Consider the following 25957-nt stretch of genomic DNA (forward strand, 5'->3'; position numbering starts at 1 on the left):
TGGAGCCGCCGGGCCTCGCTGGTCTCTCCCCCCGGCTCCGGTCTTTCCCCCCCGCTCTGAACCAAGTCTCTCTCCCCGCCCGCCAAGCCTTGTCCTGCCCTCCCCGTCTCGCCGCTCCCCCCCCCCACTGCGGTCTTTCCACGCTCCTAACTGAGGCCTGAGCGGCTTGCAGCCGCCAGGCCTCGCTGGTCTCTCCCCGCCCGCCAGCCCACCAGCCTGCCAGCCCGCCAGCCTGCCAGCCAGCCAGCCAAGGCTTGTCCTGGCCTCCCGTCCCCTGCGCATGCGCAGGGGACGCTCTCTTAGTTTCGGGGGGATTTAAACATCCCCCCGATTGTTTTCCCAGGGTTTCTCATTTTTCTGCAGGCGTGGGGACCGCCCCACGTGTCTCCAAACCTCTCCCTGCCCCCCAGGTGGCCCCGGAGCGTGGATTTAGATATCCGCATGCACGGGGCCACTTCAGTATTAGTATAAGGATGTGCTTGTCTTAAAAACTGCTTTATGGAAAAGAGATCAGGCATCACCCAGCCTCACCTACTCTGCTTTCATAACATAATGGTTAACTATCACCTTCCTCACTATAACTGCCACCCATCCATGGCCAGAAATAAGCCAACCAACAAATCAGGACAAAGTTGGTGAGAAATATTATGGGCCTTTAGACCAAATAAATGTTCTTGTCTTTAGATATTCTTTGTGAATTCTTAAAATTGCATTTAGATGTGAATGCAGATGTGTGAATTCACTTTAGTACAAATTACAAATGGAAGAGATTGCAGTTAAAATGTAAAATAAGCTACAGCTATAGTGTTTTATATGGAGCCTTGTCCTATACCATGAAACACTGCAGTTTGCAGCCATTCTTCTGTGTAGCTCAACCACTATTAAGAACTGATCTAGAATACTAAGGACCATCCCCATTAAGTACATATAGCATATTAATTCCTGGAGCCTACATAAGTGGAAATGTGAGTTTTAATTTTTTTTTAAGTATGTCTGTTGTGAATAACCAAGCAAAATCAGTCTTTGGGGGTAAATTGGTAGAATGGAGCTGAAACAAAAAATTGCTCAAAAGCATTGATGCATCTTAGTCAGAAACAGCTTAAAAGATACAGCTGCGCCATCAATAAGATCAGAAACGTGCTGTAGTGTCTGTCGTTCACTCTGCAGAAGTAATTGCAGATCCCAGGATTTCAATGAATCTGTGCACATCATGGAAAGAATTGTAGAGAGGAACTGGGGCAACACGAAGAGCATTGGGTTCCCGCATGTCACACTGCAAAGGAGCAAGTAAACATTCAATAAATTAATAGAGCTTCACATTTATTTTTCAGAAAACACAGCAAAGCTTACTTTAAAGATTGAGATCCTGTGATTATGCCAGTCAAATGCAATGTTTCCCCAGCTTTTGACTTGGAAAAGAAGTGGGCAAAGGTGCGTAAGTGCTACTGGAATTCTTTTTCTTCAGGATAAGTTTACATGCAGAGGTCAGGGTGTGGGCAGCCTAAAAAGGAAGGGTATATGTGTGGCATTCCATTATTGTCATACTCTGAAATGGAAACAACTTTTCCAAAAAAGGGGAAAAAGGAAGGAGTATTACGCTGTTAAAACAGAGTATCATCAGCACATTGCCAGCACCATCGTTATGTCAGTGGTGAGGCCCCGCTTTGGGAGGCGAGTCACATGCTGGTTGGCAGCCTCATTCTGGAAACCCTAGATGAGACATCCCATTGTTTTGGTAGATCAGCACACATTTCTTCTTTTTGTTTGGTGTAGTGGTTAAGTGCGCGGACTCTAATCTGGGAGAACCGGGTTTGATTCCCCACTCCTCTACTTGCAGCTGCTGGATGACCTTGGGCAAGCCATAGTTCTGTCACCACTGTCCCTGAAAGAGCCGTTCTCTCAGAGCTCTCTTAGCCCCACCTACCTCACAGGGTGCCTGTTGTGGGGAGGGGAAGGGAAAGGGATTGTAAGCCACTCTGAGACTCCAAGTGAAGGGCGGGGTATAAATCCAATCTCTTCTTCTTCTACTACTTTTGCTTTATACAGAGTGGAATCAGACTGATTTTCGTACATGATCGTGACATATTAGTGGACAATAAAGCATACTATTTTTCATAAATGGGTTCTGAGAAAAGAAGAGCACATCTTTGATCGTCTTGTCTCTGATACCTATCTGGGGGAGTGAACAAAGTAGTGGTCGCTCCAAGAGGCCTAGCATTTAATAATTCTGGTGTTCTGAGAATTTTTTTGAGGAACAAGGGTCATGGGTGGGAAGTATAATGAACGAGAAAGGATTTGTCAACTATAAAGTAAGTCAGATCAGTTTCCTCACCTCTTCACATCACTTCTAGTAGATAATAAAATGTGAACATTGCCAAGATCTATGCAGCTGAATTTTGGAGTGTCCCGCCAGATGCAATAAGGGAGAGAAAAAGCAAAATACTGGAAGCCCCCTACTATTGTTCATCTCCAGCACATGGCAGATAAAGTATATATTGTTTCTGAGCACTGTACTTTTTGGTTACCAAAGGAAGTAGCCAGCAAATCAGTGAAGGCAATGATGGCTTACATTTCAAAGCAGAACAATGTACTTACAGGTCTTCTACAAATTGTCCCAGCAGTGCTATTTGGCTCTTGATGTGAGAGCTGCCAAGAGCCATTAGAGAGTTCCACCACACCACCCAAACCCAGCCCAAACCAGATGTTCCAAAGGTTTTTCCTCCCCACTGGTCCTCCCTTCTCAGCAGATCTGCTTGTATTCCCAAACATTTATTAAGTGACAATAGCCCATTTGGCATCTAGCATTCATTCCACTGTTTTACCAAACCCAAGTTGGAACAGAAATTCCCCTCTACATTGCATGACACTTTCACTTTATTTGATTGCCAGATTTTATGGTAGCCTCCACACTGCATGCTGGTTTCACTTCCTTTGACCTCTTGGTTTTATGGTACTGTCTGCCAGGGGTCATTTCGTAGAAAAAGAGGTGCAGGAGCTCATTAGCATAACTCATTAGCATATGCCACACCCCCTGACATCACCGGAAGTGTGTCAGAAGGCAACACTCAGCACTCAGGCTCCACTGGACTGTTTTGGATTGTTAGCTATTGGAAGGGGGAAATTGCAGATCTGTCCTCGCGGAGGAGGGAGAGCTTGTACCTGAATAAAACTTGGTCTTAAAGGTGCCACTGGACTGTTTTGGATCGGGCTGCCGGGGGGAGCTCTACGACTTACCTGGCTGCTTCTTGCTCTGACTGAGGGCTGCTGGGGGCAGGGGGTGGGGCTTGTTGCATGTGCCCGCTCCCTGGGCTCTTTACTGCCGGAGCTCCGCTTCTGTGTGTTCCTGCAGGAAATGACCCCTGCTGTCTGCATACATTTATGGCTGTTTTATGGATGTTCAGGCATGACTCTGTAGTCAGTACGGCATTGGCCTAGGGTATTTGAATGTAGTTTTGAGCTGAATATTTTTCTTTTCCAGTGTGGATTTGGCAAACAATGGAGCAAATGCTAGATGCAGAATGGGCCAATGCTGCAGTTGCAATGTCCCACTGACAGAACATCATATTGGGGCTTGGATTCCTGGCCATGGTAGATGTCGGGAGCCCCTCCAGGTCCAGCTGCAGCAGATACTGAGTGCTGCTCAGGGCTCAGAGTGGCCCCCAGACACTGCTGTGGGGAGGGGGGAAGGAAGCATCGAGCCCACCTGGAGCAGTTCCAGGCAAGTTGCCAAGAGTGGGGAAGAGGGGAAGGAAGCAATGTTCCCTCTAAGCTGTGGAGTCTTGTGAGCAAAAATTCTACTTTGTGAGCTACTGGCATTGTTTTCATTTCCCATTGTCTCATTCTCACCCCATCCCACATTTTCTTCCACCTACCCTACTTTCTTTCAGGTTCGCCCTCTCTGTTCATCTCCACCTCTGCACTATTTCTTCAGCCTTTTTGCTTCCAGGCTCTCTTTTTAGTATGGTTGCCAGACCCCCCAGAATGGCAGGGTTTACCCACTTTGGGGGGTGGTTCAACCCGCTGCTGGCAAACTGGTCAACAGGGGAAGCTCTGCCCCCAAGCCTGAACACCCACAGCCACCCTTCTCCCTTCTCTATTGAGAGAGGGGAGGGAGAGGGGCAGCTGCAGGACACGTGCCTGAATTCCAAGTGGCAATGTTACTTGGAGACTGGACGTGAGGGACCCGCCAGCTGCGAGCACTTAAAGGGACCCCTTTAAGTGCTTGCAGCCAGTGGAACCGGGCTTGGAGTCCAGGCATGCAGCGGCGTCCACCCCTCTCCCCTCTTGCAAGATATAAAGGGCCCTCCACCTGATCGGTGGGCCCTTTAAATCTTGCAAGACATTAGGGAGAGGGGTGGCCGCAGGGATAGTTCTTGGGGGCAGGGCTTGGAGTGAGGATGTCCCCAACGTGACATCATCACATTGGGGATGCCCTGCCCCCTCTGGGAATATCCTCCAAATTCCCCCACCGGGGATGAAGATGGACTGGCAACCAGTGTTCCCTCTAAGATGAGTTAGTGTGAGCTAGCCCACAGTTTTTTAGCCTCCGGCTCACACATTTTGGTCCTCGCTCAGGAAGGAGGGCTCCAGAGCAGACCAGTTTATGCAGCCGCCAAACCGCTCGCTCACAACTTTAATGCCCAGTAGCTCACAAAGTAGAATTTCTGCTCACAAGACTCCAGAGCTTAGAGGGAACATTGCTGGCAACCCTACTTTTTAGCTTCCATTGGTTACAGGATCTCATCCTAATCATCATCCTGTCCCTCTGACAGACCTTAATCCCTGCCAAATGTTCCCTCACATAAGATGGACTGAAAACTGGGAACTCTCTGAAGAATGAAATGTTCAAAACTGTCACACCAGCTCAAGTAATCAGTGTCCTAGGCCACAAACAATACAATACAGATAGTATGAGACAGGTTTAAAGGTGCCATAACCTCATGTTTAAATGTCAATATAAGCAAGGGCCCCAGACTTACCTGAGGCCCCATTTGCAGACCCATGGGGTGGGGAGGGAGATGAGGCAAAATGGGGTACCAGCTGATGCTGGTAGGTGATAGAAGGCCTTCCTGGGGCCCTCTGTGGCACCTCAGTCCTTCAGTGCCTCACCTTCTTGGTCAGCCAATCAGGTGGTGGCTTAGCTTGGAATGTTCCAATATAGAATCGAATGACACATCAAAAGGTTTCTATTTGGGGCCACAAATATATCTGGCCTTGTGTCAGAAGTAGTTGTATATACTGGAAATAATATGTACCTTCCCGTTTAGGGGTGCAAATAAAGTTGCCTTGTCAGGGACAATGTGCCATCAATATGTAACCATCAATATGTAACCAGATATGTGTGTGGCCCCAAACAGAAGTCTTTTGATGTGTCATTCCATTTCATATTGGAACATTCCAATTTTGGTCCTATTTTATTTATCGTTAATTGCCTTTCATGTGTTATAGGGACTCTGTTGCTTGGTGTATTTTGTACTATTTGACCTCTGAAGAAGGCTCTTGTGAGCCGAAATGTGTCAGGTCATACACTGTCCTTTTTTGTGTATTTGTAACTTTGAACATTTTATGAGGCTTTATTTGTGCCCCCTACAAGGTTTCTATATGTCTTTGAAATAAACACTTATTTGTACACTTACTTATGTTTTTAACTTTTGGCCCTCAATAGGTTTTCTAAACTTCCTTTGGAGGTTAGTATCAGCACTAGGCCAGATCCATGGTGGGGGGACATAGCCTGTGTGCCCACCTTCAGGGATCTCCTTAAGGGATTTGAGAGATGAGAGCTTTCAAGGGACACATCCATCTTGGGAGCTGCCAGGAAACCCTCTTTCTCAAGTGGCAGGGGAATACCATGCAATGGTTTGCACCCATGTGGAATCCTGTGGCCTACCATCCCATGGTATTCCCTCAGCAGTTGGGCTAGGGTTTTGGGTGTCCAAGGGCTGGCAGGCGGGTCGGGTAATGTCTGCATCCACTGCCCTACATTGTTCCAAGGCTCTGACAGCTGTAGTCAGTAAAATTGTGGCCATTTCAACTCAAACAATGTGTCTGTATTCTGTTCGCCTCACTTCTTCCCCTCCCCCATTGGTGCTGGGCCTGCAATATCAGTTGTTTCACGTGATACCTTGTTCTGGAAATGTACTTTTCTTGGATGCTTGTATTTTTCATGCTTGAAAAGCTGGCAATAAAAGGTATCACCTTCAGTGTTCCCTCTAAGCTGTGGAGTTTTGTGAGCAAAAATTCTACTTTGTGAGCTACTGGCATTAAAGTTGTGAGTGAGTGATTGGTCTGCTGCATAAATTAGTTTGCTCTGGAGCCATCCTTCCTGAGCTAAGACAAAAATGTGTGAGCCAGAGGCTAAAGAACTGTGAGCTAGCTCACACTAACTCAGCTCAGAGGTAACACTGATCACCTTATTTAAAATATTTCTTTTCTGGGACCAACAGGACAACAAAACAGTTTCTCAGACCATTTATGAGTTGGGACATATCATATCAGTATTCTAGGTCTCAGATAAAACAATAAAGATATTCTTCTAAGACTATTAATACAGCACACAAGCCCCATGAACTACACAGAAATGACCAACATGAAGGCTTGCTTGCATACTTACAGCAACACCTCTTTTTTCCAGTTCTTTAAAGACAGATTTAACTGGAATGGAGAAGGCCAGTGTGAGCTGGCAACCTCTTTCTTCAATGTTAGAAGGTGTGATTATTTTCACATAGGGCTTCTCAAGATCATCTTTATCTTCACTGTAGTAATGCTTTATCAAGTATTCCAAGTAACCAGTAAGAAGAATGGATTTCTTTCTCAGACGTTTCAGTGTAGTTTGTCCAAAGACCTACATGTAAAATAAACAACTGCATCATTGCCATAAAACCAATATATGTATCAAACAAAACCGTAAACAGTACTTCTTTGCGGCAATTAAACTACCACATAAAATACTTAAATTGTGCAGAAAGTTACTTTTGAAGCTTGGGAGATTAGTGTTGGGGCTGGAAATTAATTAACTTTCAGGCATTTGCAGACAGAGACCACCTTGACAGAAAGATAGAGGAGAGGTTCAAGTCAGGTGCTCTTGTGTATTCAAAGTAAGTCTACATGATGGTGTTCCTGGTGTATTTCTCTTTAAATCAGATTAAAAATAAACCTATTTTAATCTTGCTGAAAGGGAAATATGCAGAGTGGGGTTGGGGAGTGGCTTAATCCCTATAAAAAAGGCTTTCCCCCTTTCCCTGCTAAGCTGCAGTGCACCAGTACAGCACAGCTAGGTAGGGAACGGGTAAGTGAGGGGAAGGGAGGGCAGACTTGCTGCTGCTGTCACATTCCTTGTACTTTCTTTCTAAATTCTTGTTCTTAACTAGAGTCTCTTCCCATGGGTCCCTTAGATCAGGGGTACAGTTTATGAGCTAGCTTAAGCTCCAAAACAAAGAAAGACAAGACAAAGGATGCTTGTTTGATTTTCATTATGTCTTCAGACTTGAAAAGCAGGTTATGTCATTGGCATGTATTGTGTAGGCTCCTACTGGGTAAATTTCCCCGCACAAAGATTTCAGTTTGGGGGGGGGGGTGTATGTGGCTGTTAAAAAAACTTATCCCTTGAAGGAATAATCATTGTTGATGACGATCTGTTCCAAGGCTCTGGCTATCTCCCCACCCTACTGGCCACATCAGTAGGTTTTATGACTGCCAGCTGTGGCTTAAGTTTCACACTGTAGAGAAAAGGGTTCTTCAGACGGGGAGGTTGATGGAATGATTTTTGGATCATCAAACCACCTAGAGAGTTTATGGCAGAGAAACGATTTTAATCAGGGACTTCATGATTCACAACTCAGTCCCTTACCCTCTGTGCCACACAAATTCCCAACAGCTGTTGGATCACTAAATCTCAAGAGACAAAACTTTCTCCCAAAACCTGGAAACAACTCTGGCACTGGAAGCTATTAATTCCTCTGTCAGGGAGTTTCCTGGTGTGGTGGACCTGCTTTGAGACTGCTAAATCCTCTTTCTTCAAACGGTACATCGCTTTCAACTTTACTTATCACCAGGTTTCTCCATGTAAATGCTATTCCTGTGGAATGCTATAGATGATTCTTAGATTATTAAAAATACTTTCCCATAAAAGGCAAGAGAAAGTACTTGTCAACTAACACATACAGTGTTTCCTTTAGAAAATTAAATCTGTTTAATGTGTCCCAAAGTAAGATGGCATTTAATTTTCAAAGTCATTTTTTCGCCAGATAGAAATTCTATTTCACTGTACCACAGCAATTAACACAAAGGAATTCTGAATGTGCCAAAAGAGTAATGCAGATACAAAAAGCCAAGTCCACAGAAACTGATGAGCTCTCATTGCCTTTGACCCCCTGCAGTGGGCTGAATGGCAGCCCCCTCCCCTTTTGAAAAGCACCATCTGGGTCAGAGCAGAGTCGCATTTAGTTTATCTCTAAGGTCATATAAAGTTTAGGGGAAAAAATAGAAGCGATGTTTAAGAACAAACAAAACTAATTGTCAAAATGTATTACTGAGCTGTCTTGCTCATTTTTGTTGTAGAATTTAACACCAGGCAAAAGAGAAAATACTGACTTTTCTGTGATTCTCTGATTTTATTTTGTAGACTTGTGGTGACATTTGAAAATGATTTTCTGTCTTCAAAATGCCCTTAACCCATACATTGGGAGACTGAGATTAATTGACGTATGTTATGAAAACTGTGTACAGCACAGGATATGAAAAGGTATGGAATCACACTTTTCATTCAAAGATGCAAAGGTGTATTAGAGGAACTCTAAATTAAATTTTTGACAGAAATCAGGCTTTGCCTGGGCATTTAAGGGGCAAAGTGCACGATCATCTCTGTATCTTAATTCTGAATCCCTGACCCATTTATCACAGAGCCACACAAGGGGATAAGGGTTCTGCATATTTGAAGGAACATCCACATATGCAGAAAAATCTAGTATTCCAAATTGTGACCCCAAATTCAAATAAACCCACTGGAAAATATTTGGCTTCCTTGGAAGGGAGTCACCTTAAGTGTTTAGTGCCCTCTCTCAAACAGTGAGTGATCCACCTGCCATCTGATATTTGGGAGAGGGCACTAAACTCTAAAGGCAGTCTGTTATAGCACAACATGAAGTGGACCTCTTGGTATTCTAAATCTCTAAAGGTTGCTTCGTGAGAGTTGTGGTTATCATAACTATCATACCATTGTGGTTATCATAACTAGGGGTGTGCATTCAGTATAAAGCGAGCTGAATAAATACCTGAAAAATAATTTATCAGTATTTTTCAGGTATTTATTCAGCTGAATATAGATTAGAGAATCTGATTTGGCTACCAATATAGCTGAGCCAAAATAAAAGCGGGGGGGGGGATTTTATTCTGGCTCAGCTATACCTAATGGCTGGTGGTATGGATTTCTCAGCCCCCACTGCCCCAGCTGATCCTCTCAGATCTGCATGTAGCAGCAAGAGACCTCCCCTCCATATATAGATCCCTTTACATGGCTTTTGCAAGCCACGCCATGGGTGAGTCAACTCTGGTGAGTTCACTCACCTTTCAGTTTAGCATTGATGTGTTTATGACTTCAATAATTGTGTCTTAGGTAGAATCCTGCAAGGAATGGAGTACCGGTCACGGCTAGGCTAGCTAAGGTTAATCAGGAGGTTGTGATGGGCAGGATCTTTTGTGTTCCCCCTATTTTTTGGATGCCTTATTCATCATTTTGCTTGAGAATAATGGAGCCTGAGCATAGGCGTAACATTGCTTTGAAGAAGGCATGAATGGTGATATGGTGGAATGCCAGTAGAATGATGGGCTGTATAGAGATGTTGGTAAGGTTTAGTGCTTGAGACATGATTGCCAGTGATCTGAATAATGCCAACACTAATTAAAAAACAGAGGAAGAGATGATCATCAAAGGTGTACTGGAGGGACTGTTTTAGGGATGGGCAAGTGAATGATATGGGATGATGGATGGGATACAGTAGGTATGGATAAGTCACTATGTGGAGAGAGGAAAAGGAGAGAGAGTTATAGAGAGGCGAGAGGTAAAGCAGGAGGGAAGCAAGGTTAGTGGAAGAAAGGGAAAAAAGGAAAATTAAGGAAGGAGATTAATGTGGAATAGGGATCTAAAGCAAATGCAGTTTTCATACAGTGCTGAATTTAAGGGGTACATGAGGAGCGGGCAAAACACAAGCAGCTTTCCACTGGTGTGACAGTGATGTGTTTCAAGACCAAGACATGCCTGGGTAGTATGACCACAGCAGTCATCTTCAGGAGTCCTTTTTTTTTAGTGCCCTCACTGTCTGAGGCTAGATGAGTGGCAGCTCAAAAAAGGCCTTCTTGGTCATGGTAGCAAAATTATGAGTGGAAAGATGGCATATGTTTTAAATAAATAAATAAAACAATGACATTTCAGCTTATGAGAACTTTGTGCTTGCACAGTCTGCAAACAAAATCTTCTTGATTACCAGAAAAGAGGGATGTATTTCCTGAGGTCATGGCTGGATCCAGTGTAGTGTAGTGCTTACAGCAGGGGTGTCAAATGTAAGGCCCGGGGGCTGGAACAGGCCCGTCCAGGGTTCTTATGTGGCCTGTGAGCAACTAGTGCAAGAGAGGAAACAGGAGACTGTTCGTTGGGGATTGGGTGGAGCCACTCCAATTGTGGCTTCAGTGTGGCAGAACAACCTTGTCTGTAGCAGTCAAGCAGTGTGGGAGCATCTACCCAGTGCTGCACCGCTGGCTTTCCAGTCCGCCCATACGGGTTTTCCTTTGAACCCCCCTCCCAACCCATGGAGTCTTGCAGTGAGGATACACCAACTCAGAGCTTACCAGCTGCTGTCCTTTATGCAGTTTATATCTCCGATAGCTAGCATTACATTTTACAGCACACATGGCCTTGGCCCGGCCTGACAAGTTACATTTATGTCAGATCCGACCTTCATAACAAATGGGTTTGACCAGGGCTTTTTTTGGGCAGGAACGCACAGGAACGGAGTTCCAGCTGGCTCCCAAGTTGGCCACACCCAGCAGGAACTCATTAGCATAATAGGCCACACCCAAAAGCAGGAACTCATTAGGACTGGCTACATTAGGGGTGTGTGGCCTAACATGCAAAGGAGTTCCTGCAACAAAAAAAGCCCTGGGTTTTGACAACAAACAAGGTAAACAGAATAAGAAGCAAAAGGTAGGTGTGGCTGGATGACCACACTTCTGGTAACATGGGAATGCGGTCTAATATGCTAATGAGGGGTGAAGTCAGGGGGTGTGGCCTAATATGCTAATGAGGGGTAAAGTCAGGGGGCGTGGCCTAATATGCTAATGAGTTTTGCTGCTGGGTATGGCCTATTATGCTAATGAGTTCCTGCTGGACTTTTTCTACAAAAAAAGCCCTGGGTTTGACAACCCTGGCTTAGAGTGTAATGCTAGGAGACTCAGGTTCAAATCCCCACTCTGCCATGGAAGCTTTCTGGGGGACTTTTGGCCAGTCACATACTCTCAGCCTAATCTACATCGTAGAGTTGTAGTGAAGATAAAATGAACGAGAGCAATCTAAGCACCTTTAAGTCCCCATTGGGGAGAAAGGTAGCATATAAATAATTAAAATGCTTTGCTCATGTTCTCTGTGTAGTCAGATGCATCATTTTGATTACTGACATTAGATACATTCCCTGCTTTCTGTACCTGCACAGTCACTGGCATCTATTTGAGAAGTATCCACAAGAATTGATTGCAATATTAGTTGTATTTCTGGGCAGATACCAAAGGCACACAGAGGCATCTAAGAAGTACTCTCAAAATGATTTTTTAAATTGTTTTAACTTTATGCTCTTTCACAATTGAAGAGGACAGATGAGGTTCTGCAGCTTTCTCCAGATGAGAGTCTGCAGCTTTCTCCAGATGAGAGTCTGCAGCTTTCAGCCGCTACAGAACACTGGCTTAAGCACACTCATATGTTATATGTGCATATAATGTAGAGTGCTGATCTGAAGTACAAATCACATTGAAAAATGTATACATTTTACAGGAAAATCTGGCAAGAACCGAGAGAAAATAGTAAGAAAATAAAGGATCATGGAACTGATCTGCAAATGGAGACACAAAAGTGAAATGGGGATATTCAAATTGACTAACAAACTTGAGAAATCTGATGGCACCCCTAATAACAGCAGGGTTTCTTCATCTGTTTGCACTTCATCAGTCATGTGAAAGTAATTACTTACTTCTAAACTAGCTTGGAGAGCACACACCAATAATATGGGAGGATTTGATAATCGAAATCCATTGATCCCAGGAGTCAGTTGCAATTCTGTAAAGCAAAGATCATTTCTCAGCTTTTCTTGTGAGATCCCCCCCCCTTCACTGGCCCTGTGACAATAGTAGACTACAGCTTTAAAAAAAATGGAGGAAGAGGAATAACTATGATTAGTCACTTGACATACTAGAGATTAATTTTGTTTTATTTACAGCAGATCAGGATCATAGTAAATGAAATTCTGAAAGATCAATGGTCAGCTCCTCCCAACATTTTAAAATGCCAATAATACCTGGCAGGCTCTGATTTAGTTTGGAGTCATTGTGAGGCAAGAGGGAAGAAAGAGTTTTATCTTTCACAGATTGAAACTACAGGCTGCTAGTACTTGAAGAGGAAAAAAAAATCTCAGATCTCAAGATCCTATTTTTGCCTGTCTTTTTCCTGTCTTTTTCATTTTCAATTTTGATTGATAAACTTGTGTGGAAAAAGAAATGGTTAAATGTCTTTTCCCACCACACATGTTCCTATCTAAATTAAGGCCTTGTGCAGGTGCCCTTTTGACCTATAGATATTCAGAGTGTCTCCCAGCATCTAGTTACTCCCTCAGTGTTTGTTTTGATAATTTGTTCAATAAGGATAAGGATGAGCAGATGAGGCTGATAAAATAAGAGGACCCAAATATTAATTATACAATATATATCCATGCAATGTCATGTAAGAGAGAAAATGAGAGGGGTTTTTTTTAATCCCAAGGTAAAATTAACACCATAACATTATAAATAGGGTCCACAGTTGATCAAACGATGCTTCTTGAATTCTATTTCAAATATTTTATTAATTTTTTCAAAGTACCTTGATTAAATTAAATAAATATACCAGGATTCCTTAGAAGGGAAATAAGATCCATGTTGGTTTGCATCTCCTAAATGTATACCAACAAGACAATAAACAACCTCCCCTCCACTATCCACAAAGACTGTGGGCCAAACAAGATGACATGTCAGAGACCCATAATTAGGGTCTCCCTTTAAAAAACAACAAAAAGTCCTGTGTAGCTGCTTTGAAGAAAGGGGAATAGGGACTGGGAGAGGGAATGTTTTCCCAGTGTAAACCCTTTCACCGGAACCTTTAATTAACTCCATGGGGGGAGTAAGGTAGAACATTCAATTACTCTTACTACTACCACAGTCAGCTGAGCTCCGAGAAAGAGCAGGAAAGAGAGCAGCTGGAGTGCTGATTGTAGCTGATTGGGGAGGGTCTGTTTTGCCTGGGGTTGACTGCTGGCCCCATCCTCTGCTGGTTAATCCTTCAACTGTGTAAGGCTCCTCTTTTCCAGAGGCAGACCACAGTCAACTGAGCTCTGAGAAGGAGCAGGAAAGAGAACTACTGGAGTGGTGTTTTTTCTTTTCGCCTTTCCTTAACTGCTGGGGAGAAGTAGTTGAGGTTACTATGTGGAAGGACAGTGGTTTGACGGTGTGCGGGTGTGTATAGCCTGCTGGAGAGTGGTGCCTATTTGAGTAAGTGTTTCTGTTTGTCTCTTTTGCCTGGGTTGTAGCTGATTGTGGAAGGTGATTGTTGTTGATTGGGAAGGGTCTGTTTTGCCTAGTGCTGACTGCTGGACCCACCCTCTACTGTGGTTTCTCCATGGCCTGGGTATATCTCCCCAGGTTTCTTCCTGGCTGCCTCCCACCTCCCTAGGTTGCCTGTCCCTGCTTCCTCCTTTTGTGGGTCCGAGCTGTCAGGAGAGGCCTTCCCTGCTATTGTCTGCTGTTGCTGTAAAGGGGTTTGTGGGGACTTTGACCCAGCAGAAGCAATTGGATGGGCTTCTCTTGATGGTAGGTGTTTCTGAAGAGGGGGATGTCTTTCTGATGCTGGTCTTAAGTCCAGAAATTTCATTTATACCCTTCCTTCTCTCCACTGAGGACCAAAGGGATTTACATTGTTGTCTACTTCTACATTTTATCCTCACAAAAATCCTGTGAGACAAGTTAGGTTTAGAGTATGTGACTGGCCCATAGTCACCCAGCAAGCTTCCATGACAGAACGGGATTTGAACCTGGGTCCCCAAAAGAAAGCATGCTTCTTAACTGGAGATAAACTGATTTAATTTCATTGGAGACAGTAATAATTGTGCGAGATCGCCAGGATCCAGTTCTAATTATAGTGCTGCTGCCCCCTTGTTGCCACCCTAACCAAAAATTTCTAGCTATGGGCTTGTGAGGCATGCTTGCTAACACTCAATTTTATAAGGGAAGGTGAAGAGTTCATGAGCAAGACACATGAAGCACTCTTGGGAGGGCAACAGGTGGAGGAAGGAAAGGTATCTCAAATGGAGGAGTACCCAAAATAGGAGGAGGGATCTTGGGAGAATTTAACCCACAGGAGCAGGAAAATCAGGAGCTATCTGAGCCTCTGTTGCTAAGCAATCAGTTCCAGGATCTCCCCATAGATATTGATTCTGGACCACTGGAATAAGGGCTACTCCCCCAACCTCCCCAAAGCTTGAAGGAAATCTCTTGGGTGCCTATGGAGAGAGGACTCAAGGTTTTGCTCCCCAATATAGGAGAAGGTGTGTTCTGGTAATTGGGGATTCCCTACTGAGAGGAGCAGAGGATAAAGTGTGCTGACCAGACGTTGTCTCATGTGGTATTCTGTCTAACAGGTGCATGCATCCAGGATGTGACAGAAAGGGTTGGAAGACTCATCAAGGCCACAAATTATTATCCTTTCTTGCTCATCCATGTGGGAACAAATGATACTGCCAGGCACAGCCCAGACCGTATTAAAAGAGACTATGTGACTCTGGTTAAAAAGTGAAGGACTTGGGAGCACAGGTTATGTTTTTGTCAGTTCTTCCTGTTGAAGGTCATGTCTTAGCAGGGCTATTTTTGGGCAGGAACGCACAAGAACGGAGTTCCGGCTGGCTCCCAAGTTTGCCACGCCCAGCAGGAACTCATTAGCATAATAGCCCACACCCAACAGCAGAAATTCATTAGGATTGGCTACATTAGGGATGTGTGGCCTAACATGCAAAGGAGTTCCTGCTACAAAAAAAGCCCTGGGTTTTGACAACAAACAAGGTAAACAGAATAACAAGCCAAAGGTGGGTGTGGCTGGATAACCACACTTCTGGTAACATGGGGGTGCGTCCTAATGTGCTAATGAGCTGTGCTGGCAGGGGCGTGGCCTAATATGCTAATGAGTTTCTGGTGTTGGGATTGGCATATTATGCTAATGAGTTCCTGCTGGGCTTTTTCTACAAAAAGAGCCCTGTAAGTCTTAGGAAGGGAAAGAAGAATACTGGAAATAAATGATTGGCTATGTAGATGGTGTCATCAGGAAGGTTTGGTTTTTTTGGACCATGGCTTACACTTTCAAGATGAAGTTTTTCTGTCAGAAGATGGTTTGCACCTCATGAGGGTCGGGGGGAAATATGCTTGGTAAGAGCCTTGCAAACCTGAGAAGGAGGGCTCTAAACTAAATCCTATGGGGGAGCAAGACAAAAATTCAGAGTCTAGTATGTTGCCAATAACATGAGATAAGAACACTAATGATTTTGGGGGGCACATATGCCAAGAAACATTAAGAAGAAGAGGTAGGGTTTATACCCCATTCTTCACTTGGAGTCTCACAGTGGCTTACAAACGCCTTCCCCTCCCTATAACAGACACCCTGTGAGGTAGGTAGGGCTGAGCTCTTTCGAGAACTGCTCTTTCAAGAACAGCTCTGACAGAACTATGGCTTGACCAAGGTCCTCCAGCAGCGGCAAGTGGAGGAGTGGGGAATAAACCCGGTTCTCCCAGATTAGAGTCCACACACTTAACCACTATACCAAACTGCCTATGCCAAACCACTACGCCAAACAGAAACAAAAACCTCAGGGCACATAAACCATGGATTCTGATGTCTCTGTGCTAATGTATTATGGAGAGGCAGGAGTTTGGACTTCATCATAACCTTTTTTAAAAAAAATCAAGTCTGAGATATAAATTGACTGTGTTGATAGAGTTTTACAGCCCTTTTGTAGCACCTTCATCCTGGTGCAATAATTACAAGGCTTGCAAACAAAACATAAAATACCTCTGTATCTAACACAAAGGGAAAATGTACATACTGTTTTCCATGAGAAATCGGGTTTTGAATTCATGACCCCACCATCCTTTTAGCCTAAAAAAACCAGAATGGAAACATTAAGAACACAATTGAAATGTTTAAATTCTTTCAGTAAGGTGCTGTGGTAACATCTCCATGAACAAATCACAATGACTAATGTCAGTGGTTTAGTTCCTTCTTATCAATGACACACAATGTCAGTGGTTTAGTTCCTTCTTATCAAAGCCAGTGTTGTGTAGTGGTTAGATTGCCAGACTAGGATCTAGGAGACCCAGGTTGGGATCCCCACTCTGCCATGGAAGTTTGCTGAGTGGCAACAACTGATGCTTTTTGTGGCAGGAAGGGTAATTAACATCACCTGGTAAATAATATCCCATTAACCCTATATTAATGGGACAGGTCTTTTTTCTCCGGGCCTGTTGGCAAATCTACCTAACCTGCAGGCTGCAAGCATATTGTGCTTGCATCGCCTACACAAAGCTTAGCATGACCATTGCTTACTGTGGCAGTAATATTCACTGCCTTTACCATGGGATAAAGAATAAGCAGATCTGCAATTATACACATCTTCATTACAAATCATATCTTAAGCAGAGGTGTAAAAGCTCTGCATGCACAGCAGCAGATGTATAGCTACTGGGCTCATGGCAGTGATTTATTCAGAGGTAGACCTCAATTCCAGGTTTTCCAGGCCAAAATTCAATTTTCTGTCCACTATTGCTTTCTTTTTGCCATACTCTCCACATATTTCTGTGCTATATCCTATTTTTATATAATGTACTGTGTGGCATCTGTAAGGTATGGTTGCAGCCCATCCAGTAGGACTGATCCCTCATCTTCCCTATGTGAGCCAGTGCAATGATCTGAGTCCATTCATGATGTCACTATAACAGAAGCACCAGTAATGGTGTTGTGCTGCAGTAGTAGTTATGTTGTATTACTCTGTGTCCCAGAACCCAAACTTCACTTTTCTGTGCCCAGTACAAACTTTCAATGATGCTCCGAGGTCAGTCCCACCTCATACCCAGGAGTTGGGGGGGGGACACCACATTTTATTTCTGAAATAACATATATAGACTGTATCATGATAATGGAATTGCCGTCCAGACTGGAACCTCTTGAACTCCAGAGATCTGGTGCTCCTCCAGTGCTTAAAGCCCGCTTTTTTATAGTATAGATATGAGGCAACCCACAGAACAACCCAGACTTCTAGTATAGATATGAGGCAACCCACAGAACATGGCTGCCATCCAGACTTCTAGTAAAGCTACTAACAAAATGATAGCATATGGTTTTGACTTTCCATTGTCAACATAATTCTATAACTCACCCAGGAGATTTCAAATACTTCTGCTTTGATTTAAATGTGAAACATCAGTATCCATTTTATACTTTTGCAGTAAGCTACTTTATATAAAGTGTGGTATCACTGCATACTATTAATACAACAACCTTATGAAGTCAATATTGTGAGCCTTGAATTCATTTTAATAGGCTTAGGAAAGCATAAACGAAAAGCCATACTCTGCTGTCATGCCAAACAGAATGATAAAATGAGATACGAAGTACAAGTAGAAGGAAATGTCTTCAATAAACAGTTTCTCACTATTTCAACATGGATTATGGTAGCCTGACTATATATGATACTACTGAAGGCTTTTGATGACCTCTATACAACCAGCATCAACCTAGATCGTCCATGATCAAAACATGAAACTGTCCACAGCAGAGGCAGTTGATTCCTCAGGGACTAACCACATATTACGTTTTCCTCAAGAACATCCTCTGATTGGGTGGCAAAGCAAATTCTGAAGAGCTGAACCTCTCAGGTATGCACTGGCTGGATTTGGTTTGGGACAATGCTGGTGCTCTGAATCAAAGTGGAACATTAGCAGCCACTTCACACTTTCACATTATACTATATGCAGTATTGTGCAGAGCACAGAGTGTACACCTTTCTCCACAGAATAGACCTGTCCTGAAACAACCTCAAGGAGTGCTATTTCTCCTGTTGGGCGCTGTATGTATGCTGATGAGCTATAAACCAGTTTCCCCCAGACCATTCCAGACCAGGGAAATGGCTCAAAGGGGAAGGTCCAAACCTCCAGTTACCAGGTGTAGTGGTCCGAGTCTGAATCAGGCCTGTACACACCTGGGAAGCATGGAACTTCAGAACATGTCTCTTTATCACACCTTGGAAAGTCCCCAGGAAAAAAATTAACATATAGTTAGATCCTCAGACTCTGAGAGTGTAACATGTGAATCTCCCAACACTTTCCATTCTAATTCTTAATCATTCTTGGGAATGAAGGCTGTATAAATTGGGAAACAAAGATTCTGAAGACATGTTAATTTTCCTACATTTTCATTGTTTTGTTGTATATGCTGGAGCAGACGATGCTGAACAGTTCAAATATGCCATCTCTGAAATTTCATGTAGAACATCTAGAGCACTTTAGTCAGTAACTCGTTATGAATGTTTTGTACTGTTGGATTTTAAATGGTTTTAATTATGTTTTATATTGGCGTTTGCCCCTATGTAAGCCGCCCTGAGCCCGCATTGCGGGGAGGGCGGGGTATAAATTGAATTAAATAGTTAAATATACCATACTACTGCACCGTTTCTCTAATTGTGCAATCCAGTGTTTCATTATTGTTGTATGTGTGTATTATACAATTTTAATGGAAGCAGTCAACTCTTGAGTGCACTTCTACCCATTTGTAACTCAATTTTATTGCATTGTTGATTGCATGTATACAGCTCTGACTGTGTTGGTTTTAATTGTGCCTTCAGTGAAAATATGGACTATAAATAAATAAGTATACCTGGGTCTTTGGATTTCAACAATGATCTTATTATCCTTCACTCTTTTCCTTCTCTCCATCTTGCCATGCTATGATGCTACTGCAGCACTTATTAGACACAGCAAAGAATGTTGCAGTCACACATAATTTTCAGTTGTTCTGAGCTGGGTTCATTCTATCACTAGCCTAATGGCCTATATAAATATATATGACCTGAGAAAGGGCTGCACAATTGCATTTTTGAAAAAGTATTGATTTTTTAAAGGGAAGCATAAAAATAGAGCGTATACTTTTGTGCCAAATATTGAGCATGTTATGATTCAAAATAGCTGAGGTGTTAACACCTAACTACAACTGCTTATAAATACATGTCATAAAAATAAGAGGCAGCAACATAGTATAATGCTTAAATAAAGTTTATTGAAGAGCAATTACTCTGCATGCAAAACAAGCACTTGTAATGCATTAGCTATTTAAGATATCCAGAGAATATTCTTAATATGAGCCAGTTTGGTGTAGTGATTAAGTGTGCGGACTCTAATCTGGGAGAACCGGGTTTGATTCCCCACTCCTCCACTTGCACCTGCTGATGTGACCTTGGGTCAGTCACAAGCTCTGGCACAGCTGTTCTTGAAAGAGCAGTTTGTGTCAGAGTTCTCTCAGCCCCACCCACCTCACAGGGTGTCTGTTGTGGGGAGGGGAAGGGAAAGGAGTTTGTAAACTGCTCTTAGACTCCAAGTGAAGGGTGGGATATAAATCCAATCTCTTCTTCTTCTTCTAATACTAAAGGTGTTCATGTTCCACTCGCCCATTGTGAGAAGGGAGTCGATTGTTTGGTAGATCCATACAGATCATTGTAACCAAATGTACATAAACCTCCTCACCTGTTGTTGCCACCTTACCGTGTTCGTATGCCAATTGTTTAGTGAATGAATCAGTCACATAGAAAAAATATGTCTTACTCTTCTGATATTTGTCTATGTCAACATTAATGGCTGCCAGTCTCTCTAGCTATACAGCAGTTTGCACATACATGCTTTCATGCAGCCCAGTGGGAATTAGAACTTTCCACCATTACCACCCCATATCATAAAAACATTTTATAGTAACTTGTTAAAGAATATGCCTTGTGTGTGGAGTGTACAGAGACAAGAGCAAGCAAACTGGATCCCCAAAGACCCTGTTCTTCAAGGTGCTTCAGCCAACTCTTAGCAGCTGCTTCTCTCTCTCTCCCAGAATCTAGACTGTTCTTTCTTCACATGCAGACACATATCTGCCCCTTCCTTCATTTGGGAGGCAAGGATGGGGGGGAGTAAATCACCTCCTTCAAGCCCTGATGGGTGCTTGTATGGAGCCAAATCCTAAAACTGAAGAGATTTTGCAGGACCTGACCTACCACTAGCCACTTTGTGGCCACAGTGCCATGGGCTCCTAATGGATGAAGCTGAGCTATGGCATGGTCCAGCTAGCCTGCAGTGGTTTCAGGGGCTTCCAGGAGCTCAGTGGACTCTGGGCTGCCGGCCAATCACTGGCTGTTGTCTGTTTCCTCTCCCTGGTGTGCTGAGGGTGGGCCTGGATGAGTGTCAGCTGCTGCCTGGTCCCGCACCTCATCTATTTAAAGCCCAGCAGCTGGTGTTCAGTCCACTCCACTACCTTGGACACCAGCTGTGGGTCTATTATTCTAAGCACATGGCTTCATCTGTCATGGGGCTTGGAGGCTGTGATGCTGGGATTGTAAGTGATGGCTACTACTGCTTCATTGGAAGATTAGAGGGCTGCAATCAGCAAAGGATCCTCAAGAGTGGAAGGGTGAGCTTGGGGCTTTGGGGGCTGGTTTTGGGGGCAACCCCCCCTCTTTGTTTTGCATGGTTGGGTGGCTGGCTGGCTGCTGCTTCTCCAGTGTAGAGTTAGGTGGTGGTTCTGCTCCTTTCCATTAGGAAATACTGATTAAAGCCTTATTTTGCTGGCATTCTAAAATTACCCATTCCAGTCATATCTCATAACACACTTGAGCAAATGTGTTTCCCACATAAATTTTAAGGGAGAGTTCTACTAGCTGACCTCCATTTGAACGGAAAAATCTCAAAATCTGCTAAACAATTAATGAAACTGTAATTGCCTCCAAGTGAGTTCTTCAGCTATGTTCTTCGTTAAAATGTATCCTCAGATACTTAAAAGGTTTGCACTGTTCAAAAAACCCTACACATATTTTTGTGCTTGAATTCAAAGGAGATACTCATACAATATGGCACCATATTATACTTTACCGAAGTTAAAAGGGAAGGGCTTCCGGTTTTGGCGTGCTAATGGCAGCCGTGTCTCCAGGACATCTCCCAGGACACGATCCGTGAACCAGCAAAAAGGAAGGGAGTGTGAACATGCGCATCCCCCCTGGGGCCCGGAGAAGGGTCCCTCGTCATGGGGCTTGGGGGATTGCCGCCTCCCCAGCATGCTGCCGGTGAGAGAAGATGCCCCCATCTGTCCCGAAGGTTCCTCCCGAGTTCCAAAATGGGACAAAGCAACGCACACCAGGACAAGCGGCTGGGGGGTTGGCAAATGTTACCTGGCGATATTTGAGCGATCAGACATTACAGAGTGAGTTCAGTGAGGTGAGAACACCAAGAATCAAACAAACTCCATTTTGTTACAAGTGAGGGGGGGGGACTTCTCCCTGGCAAGAACAAAATAAATGGAAAATAAAAATCTTTGCAGAAGGGATGGAGACTTTAAAAGGAACTAGACTATAGCAGGGAGTCTCCAGGATTTATAGAAGCGGATCTGCAAACTTTCTGAGACCTTGGCAAACTCAGCTTAATATAAACAATCTTAAAAATGGCGATCGGCAAGGAGCCAAGAGCAAAAAGCAAAGTACAAGCTTCTCTCAGGAGGTAGAAGACCTGGATCATGTGACCAGGAACATCATAGACTCTTCCAGGTTGCAAGCGGAGATTTGTCCTCTGGTGGCAAGGAGTAGGTACTACACAAGAACGGTGTCACACACTGGCTGTTATATATGGGATTGTGTTAGCATCTGAGAAGCAACCAGTCTCTGTTCATAGGATTCATCTACAAAAGGAGAGTCTAAATTGGATTTGTGGGGCCCATATGCAGACATTAAGCGATAATGCTACAGGGAATTCATTTAAGAAGAAAGAAGCGTTCAGCTCTGGAAGAAGAATTGGCTTTATTTCATCTATTGAGAGAACTATTAATATTAAGCTGCTCTGAAGGGAGATGGGAAAATAATTGTAAAATGAGATGCCACTGTTCTTGGAAATTTGTGTTTAAATTGTTTAAACTATTTAGCGATTCTTCTGGGAAACTCTCTGCATAGTCAATGTTGATGGCTTGTTTTTGTAACTAAGGATGATGATATACCACTCGCAATGTTATGGAAACCAACTTTTACGGCTAAGCTAATACTTTATGAGCGATGTAATAACCCCCAACTCTTAGGTTTTTAGTGGGTTTTCTTTTCTTTCTCCATAGTTTGTAGATCCCTTCCCTAATTTCATTGTAGGGTTTAGAAAATGCAAATAAAAAAAATCCCCTACGGGGGGCCAAAAAAAAAAAAAAAGAAGTCAAAAGGGAAGTCAGTTTGTAGAACAGAAACTGGCATAGATGATCAGGTCTTGTTTCCCCCCTCATCAACTGTATTATAGCAAAGCCAATGAGCTGCATCATCAACATTATGAATGAGGGATTTATCACTCCCTTCCCTTCATTTTTCAAAACAAAAAGACATTTCGCCTTCAATCCTATGAACATGTTCCTGGGAGTAAGCCCAGCTGAATAAAATAGGACTTACTTCTGAGCAGATCTGCTTAGGATTGCTTTTTTTGGTTCTACAAAATAATACTATGTTTTATCTCACAGTTCTTAAATTATATCGCTTGGACACAGGAGACCCGTTTTCCGACATCCATGTGTACAGAGATCTCTGGTTACTTTGGCAAACTGGCAGAGGACTATTCTAAATATGAAATTGTATGCAAATTGTAAATTACATTTGTAACCAGAAAAGAATAGTTGCTCTTATGACAGTCCTCCTTCCTTTGTTCTTGTGTGTGATCTTGTGCTTAATTATAAGAAAGATCTATAGAATTTGAAACCATTTAAACTAGGTAATGATTAGTTTTCATCCTGAGGCAGTTCAGATCTTTCTCACACTGTAATGAATTTTTCTTGCCCTTTTCATATTGGTATAAATATTTTCTAATTATCTGTACATGATACATGCACATCATTGCTATATGTTCTTAGCTGATGGCTCCCATAGAATGCATGGCAAAATCCTACATTGCAGTAAAAAATTGCAAGTTTGCATATCTCTAAAATGTGAGTTCCTCAAAAGACCAAGGCAATGGGATTGCAATGATACAGGTAAATAGCATAACATTCTTCTACTACTTTTTTTTAACATTAGGGGAAATCAGTCTCTTTCACCCTGTTCAATTTGTTCCTGTCATCTCTAAAAATGGCCAAGCTGCCTTTAAGCCCAGGAGCTAGGGGGGTTTCTTTTGACAGGGAAGGGATCTCTGAAAGCATTGTCTTGTATAACTACGCTATGTTGGTTGGTGACATTACAAAATATTACAATTTGGAGTAGTTACTGTATCTTCCAAGAAAACTGGAATGTCATTTCATGTATGAGGTTTCACCTGTGTCTTAGGTGGAAGGTTTAATTTAACAGTTGCACCAAATTGGGCCTGACAGATTCACTCTGTTCCTGTAAAGCAAGAACTGTTTAGCCAATCAAGTGCCAGGTGATTTACTGCTGAAAGGAATGTGAAGACAGAGGGTGTACATGTCCTCTTTTAAGACTGATATTTTTCTCTCTTGTTAGTCTTTTAGATTCAGTTCAACTGGGAATACACCAATCTCTGAACATGTCCCTCTATATTACCCCTCCAGGTCAAAACAAAAGGAGATTGAGTTCACTTTTATAACATGATACAAGTTTTCTGTGCTCAGAGTATGTGAAAGAGAAATGGCCATTACACAGGGAATCTAATCAGGGCTTGGAGAATTCATATAGAACTCCTTTGGAAGCCTCTAAGGCTTTCATGATGAGGAAAGGTAATTTCATTCACTGAGACTGGGCAGAGAAAAAGTGTGAGCAAGCAGCAAAAAGAATTGGAGTCTAAATTAAATTCCAAGGAAAGATCTTACTCAAACAAGACCCCTCCAAGGCTAATGAAGTTGAATTAAAACTGTTCAATCAGCTGATAATCAACTATTCTTGCAGAATGCACATAGATCAATTCTTTTGACCAAACACCATATCGAGGTGGAGTGGGGTGGGGAAAATAAACCTAAAAATTACCTTCTGCTTAAAATTAAAAGAGAATTATTTTTTTCTCAATTTTCTTGTTTTTCAGATAGATTAACTACAATACAACATGTCCTGTTAAAGTTCTTTCTGAGATGCAACCTTTTGCTGTAGCAAACAGATTCATGAGTACACTGCAAAATACATGTATCAGGGAGAAAGTGTAGTTTATATACAAAACGCAAAACAAAATACCATTGGATAACCACACATCTGCAACCCAACAGGGAGAAAAGAAATTTTGAGTTGAAAAACAGCCAGTAGGGTACTCTTCCACTCTGAACTGTAGTCTCCTGAAGCTGCTTTTCATGTTAAAAAATCTACCCACCTTTTAGTTAACCAATTTCTTCACATTCCTTCCAATATTAAAAGAGATGCCCTTGGATATTTGCCATTCTCATGAAGAATCCAGATACAGAACCCCATAGGTCTGTGGTGGGCCTAGATTGACCCAATAAATCACAACCCCCAAGACAATGTCCCATTAAACCTAATTAGCCAAAGCCTTTATTTGTATACTGTCTCTTCTCAAGGGAAGTTTTAACTTTTGGTTTTCAAATGAGCTAGAGGCACTTAAACTGCTTTCCCCTCTTCATTTGGCAGGGAAAACAGCTTATTTTTGAGTATAGTCAAGGGTACTTTAAGAAGCTGGTGTAAAATTTTGCAACAGTTCAGAAGCATTTTAATGTTATCTCACACAACATTATGTGAGAAATGAATACTTTCTCAACCGACAAGTTCACTGTCCTTTGTGTAGAATCTTGATACAGCTGCTATCTCAAACCAAGGCATTGAAATAGCTAGACCCTGCCCTTTATTAGCTGGTTAAATGACTGCTGTTAGAACCCAGTTGTCTCTTTGCCTTCTCCTCATGCAGTCCTTTAAATAAACAATTGCTGTATATTAGAACTAGAACCAAATCTGTGAAAAACTGTGTTGCTGATCAGTTCTACAGTACTACCACTAACCCTTTCAGCTTGTTCCACTGACCACAACATTCACTGATGTTACAAACAAAGCCCCCTTAGTTATTTTCTTGAAACACAATGCTCTTTGTCTCAGTTCAGTTGTTTTATTTCTGGTGCAGATGTGTGTTAGGATTGCCAACTTTGTCTTGGGAAATTCCAGGAGATATGGGAGTGGTACCAGGAGAAGGAGTTTGGAGAGGAAGCTAAGGAAGAAAGGGATACTGTAGACTCCAATTTTCTTGAAACACAATGCTCTTTGTCTCAGTTCAGTTGTTTTATTTCTGGTGCAGATGTGTGTTAGGATTGCCAACTTTGTCTTGGGAAATTCCAGGAGATATGGGAGTGGTACCAGGAGAAGGAGTTTGGAGAGGAAGCTAAGGAAGAAAGGGATACTGTAGACTCCATCCTCCAGAGCTATCCTTTCTTCCATTGTGAGTGTGTGCACGTGCAGGATATCTAAAGCAGAGAGCCTTCAGC

The 25957-nt window shown here is 42.9% G+C and overlaps 1 protein-coding gene across 1 annotated transcript in view; it reads right to left on the reverse strand.

The window, feature by feature from the left end:
- Positions 1–1156: 1156 nt before the first annotated feature.
- Positions 1157–25957, reverse strand: part of KYNU (kynureninase) — a gene marked incomplete at its 5' end in the record, with an annotated part of 83760 nt that continues 58959 nt past the window's right edge. The window contains 4 exons of the mRNA XM_015423324.1: positions 1157–1273; positions 6611–6841; positions 12231–12316; positions 16377–16429. Of these exons, the coding sequence (XP_015278810.1) occupies positions 1157–1273; positions 6611–6841; positions 12231–12316; positions 16377–16429 (487 nt within the window). The remainder of the gene's footprint in view (positions 1274–6610; positions 6842–12230; positions 12317–16376; positions 16430–25957) is intronic.

Source organism: Gekko japonicus, unplaced genomic scaffold (genome assembly GCF_001447785.1).
Source record: "Gekko japonicus isolate JY-2015 unplaced genomic scaffold, Gekko_japonicus_V1.1 scaffold1381, whole genome shotgun sequence".
NCBI classification, from domain to species: domain Eukaryota; kingdom Metazoa; phylum Chordata; class Lepidosauria; order Squamata; family Gekkonidae; genus Gekko; species Gekko japonicus.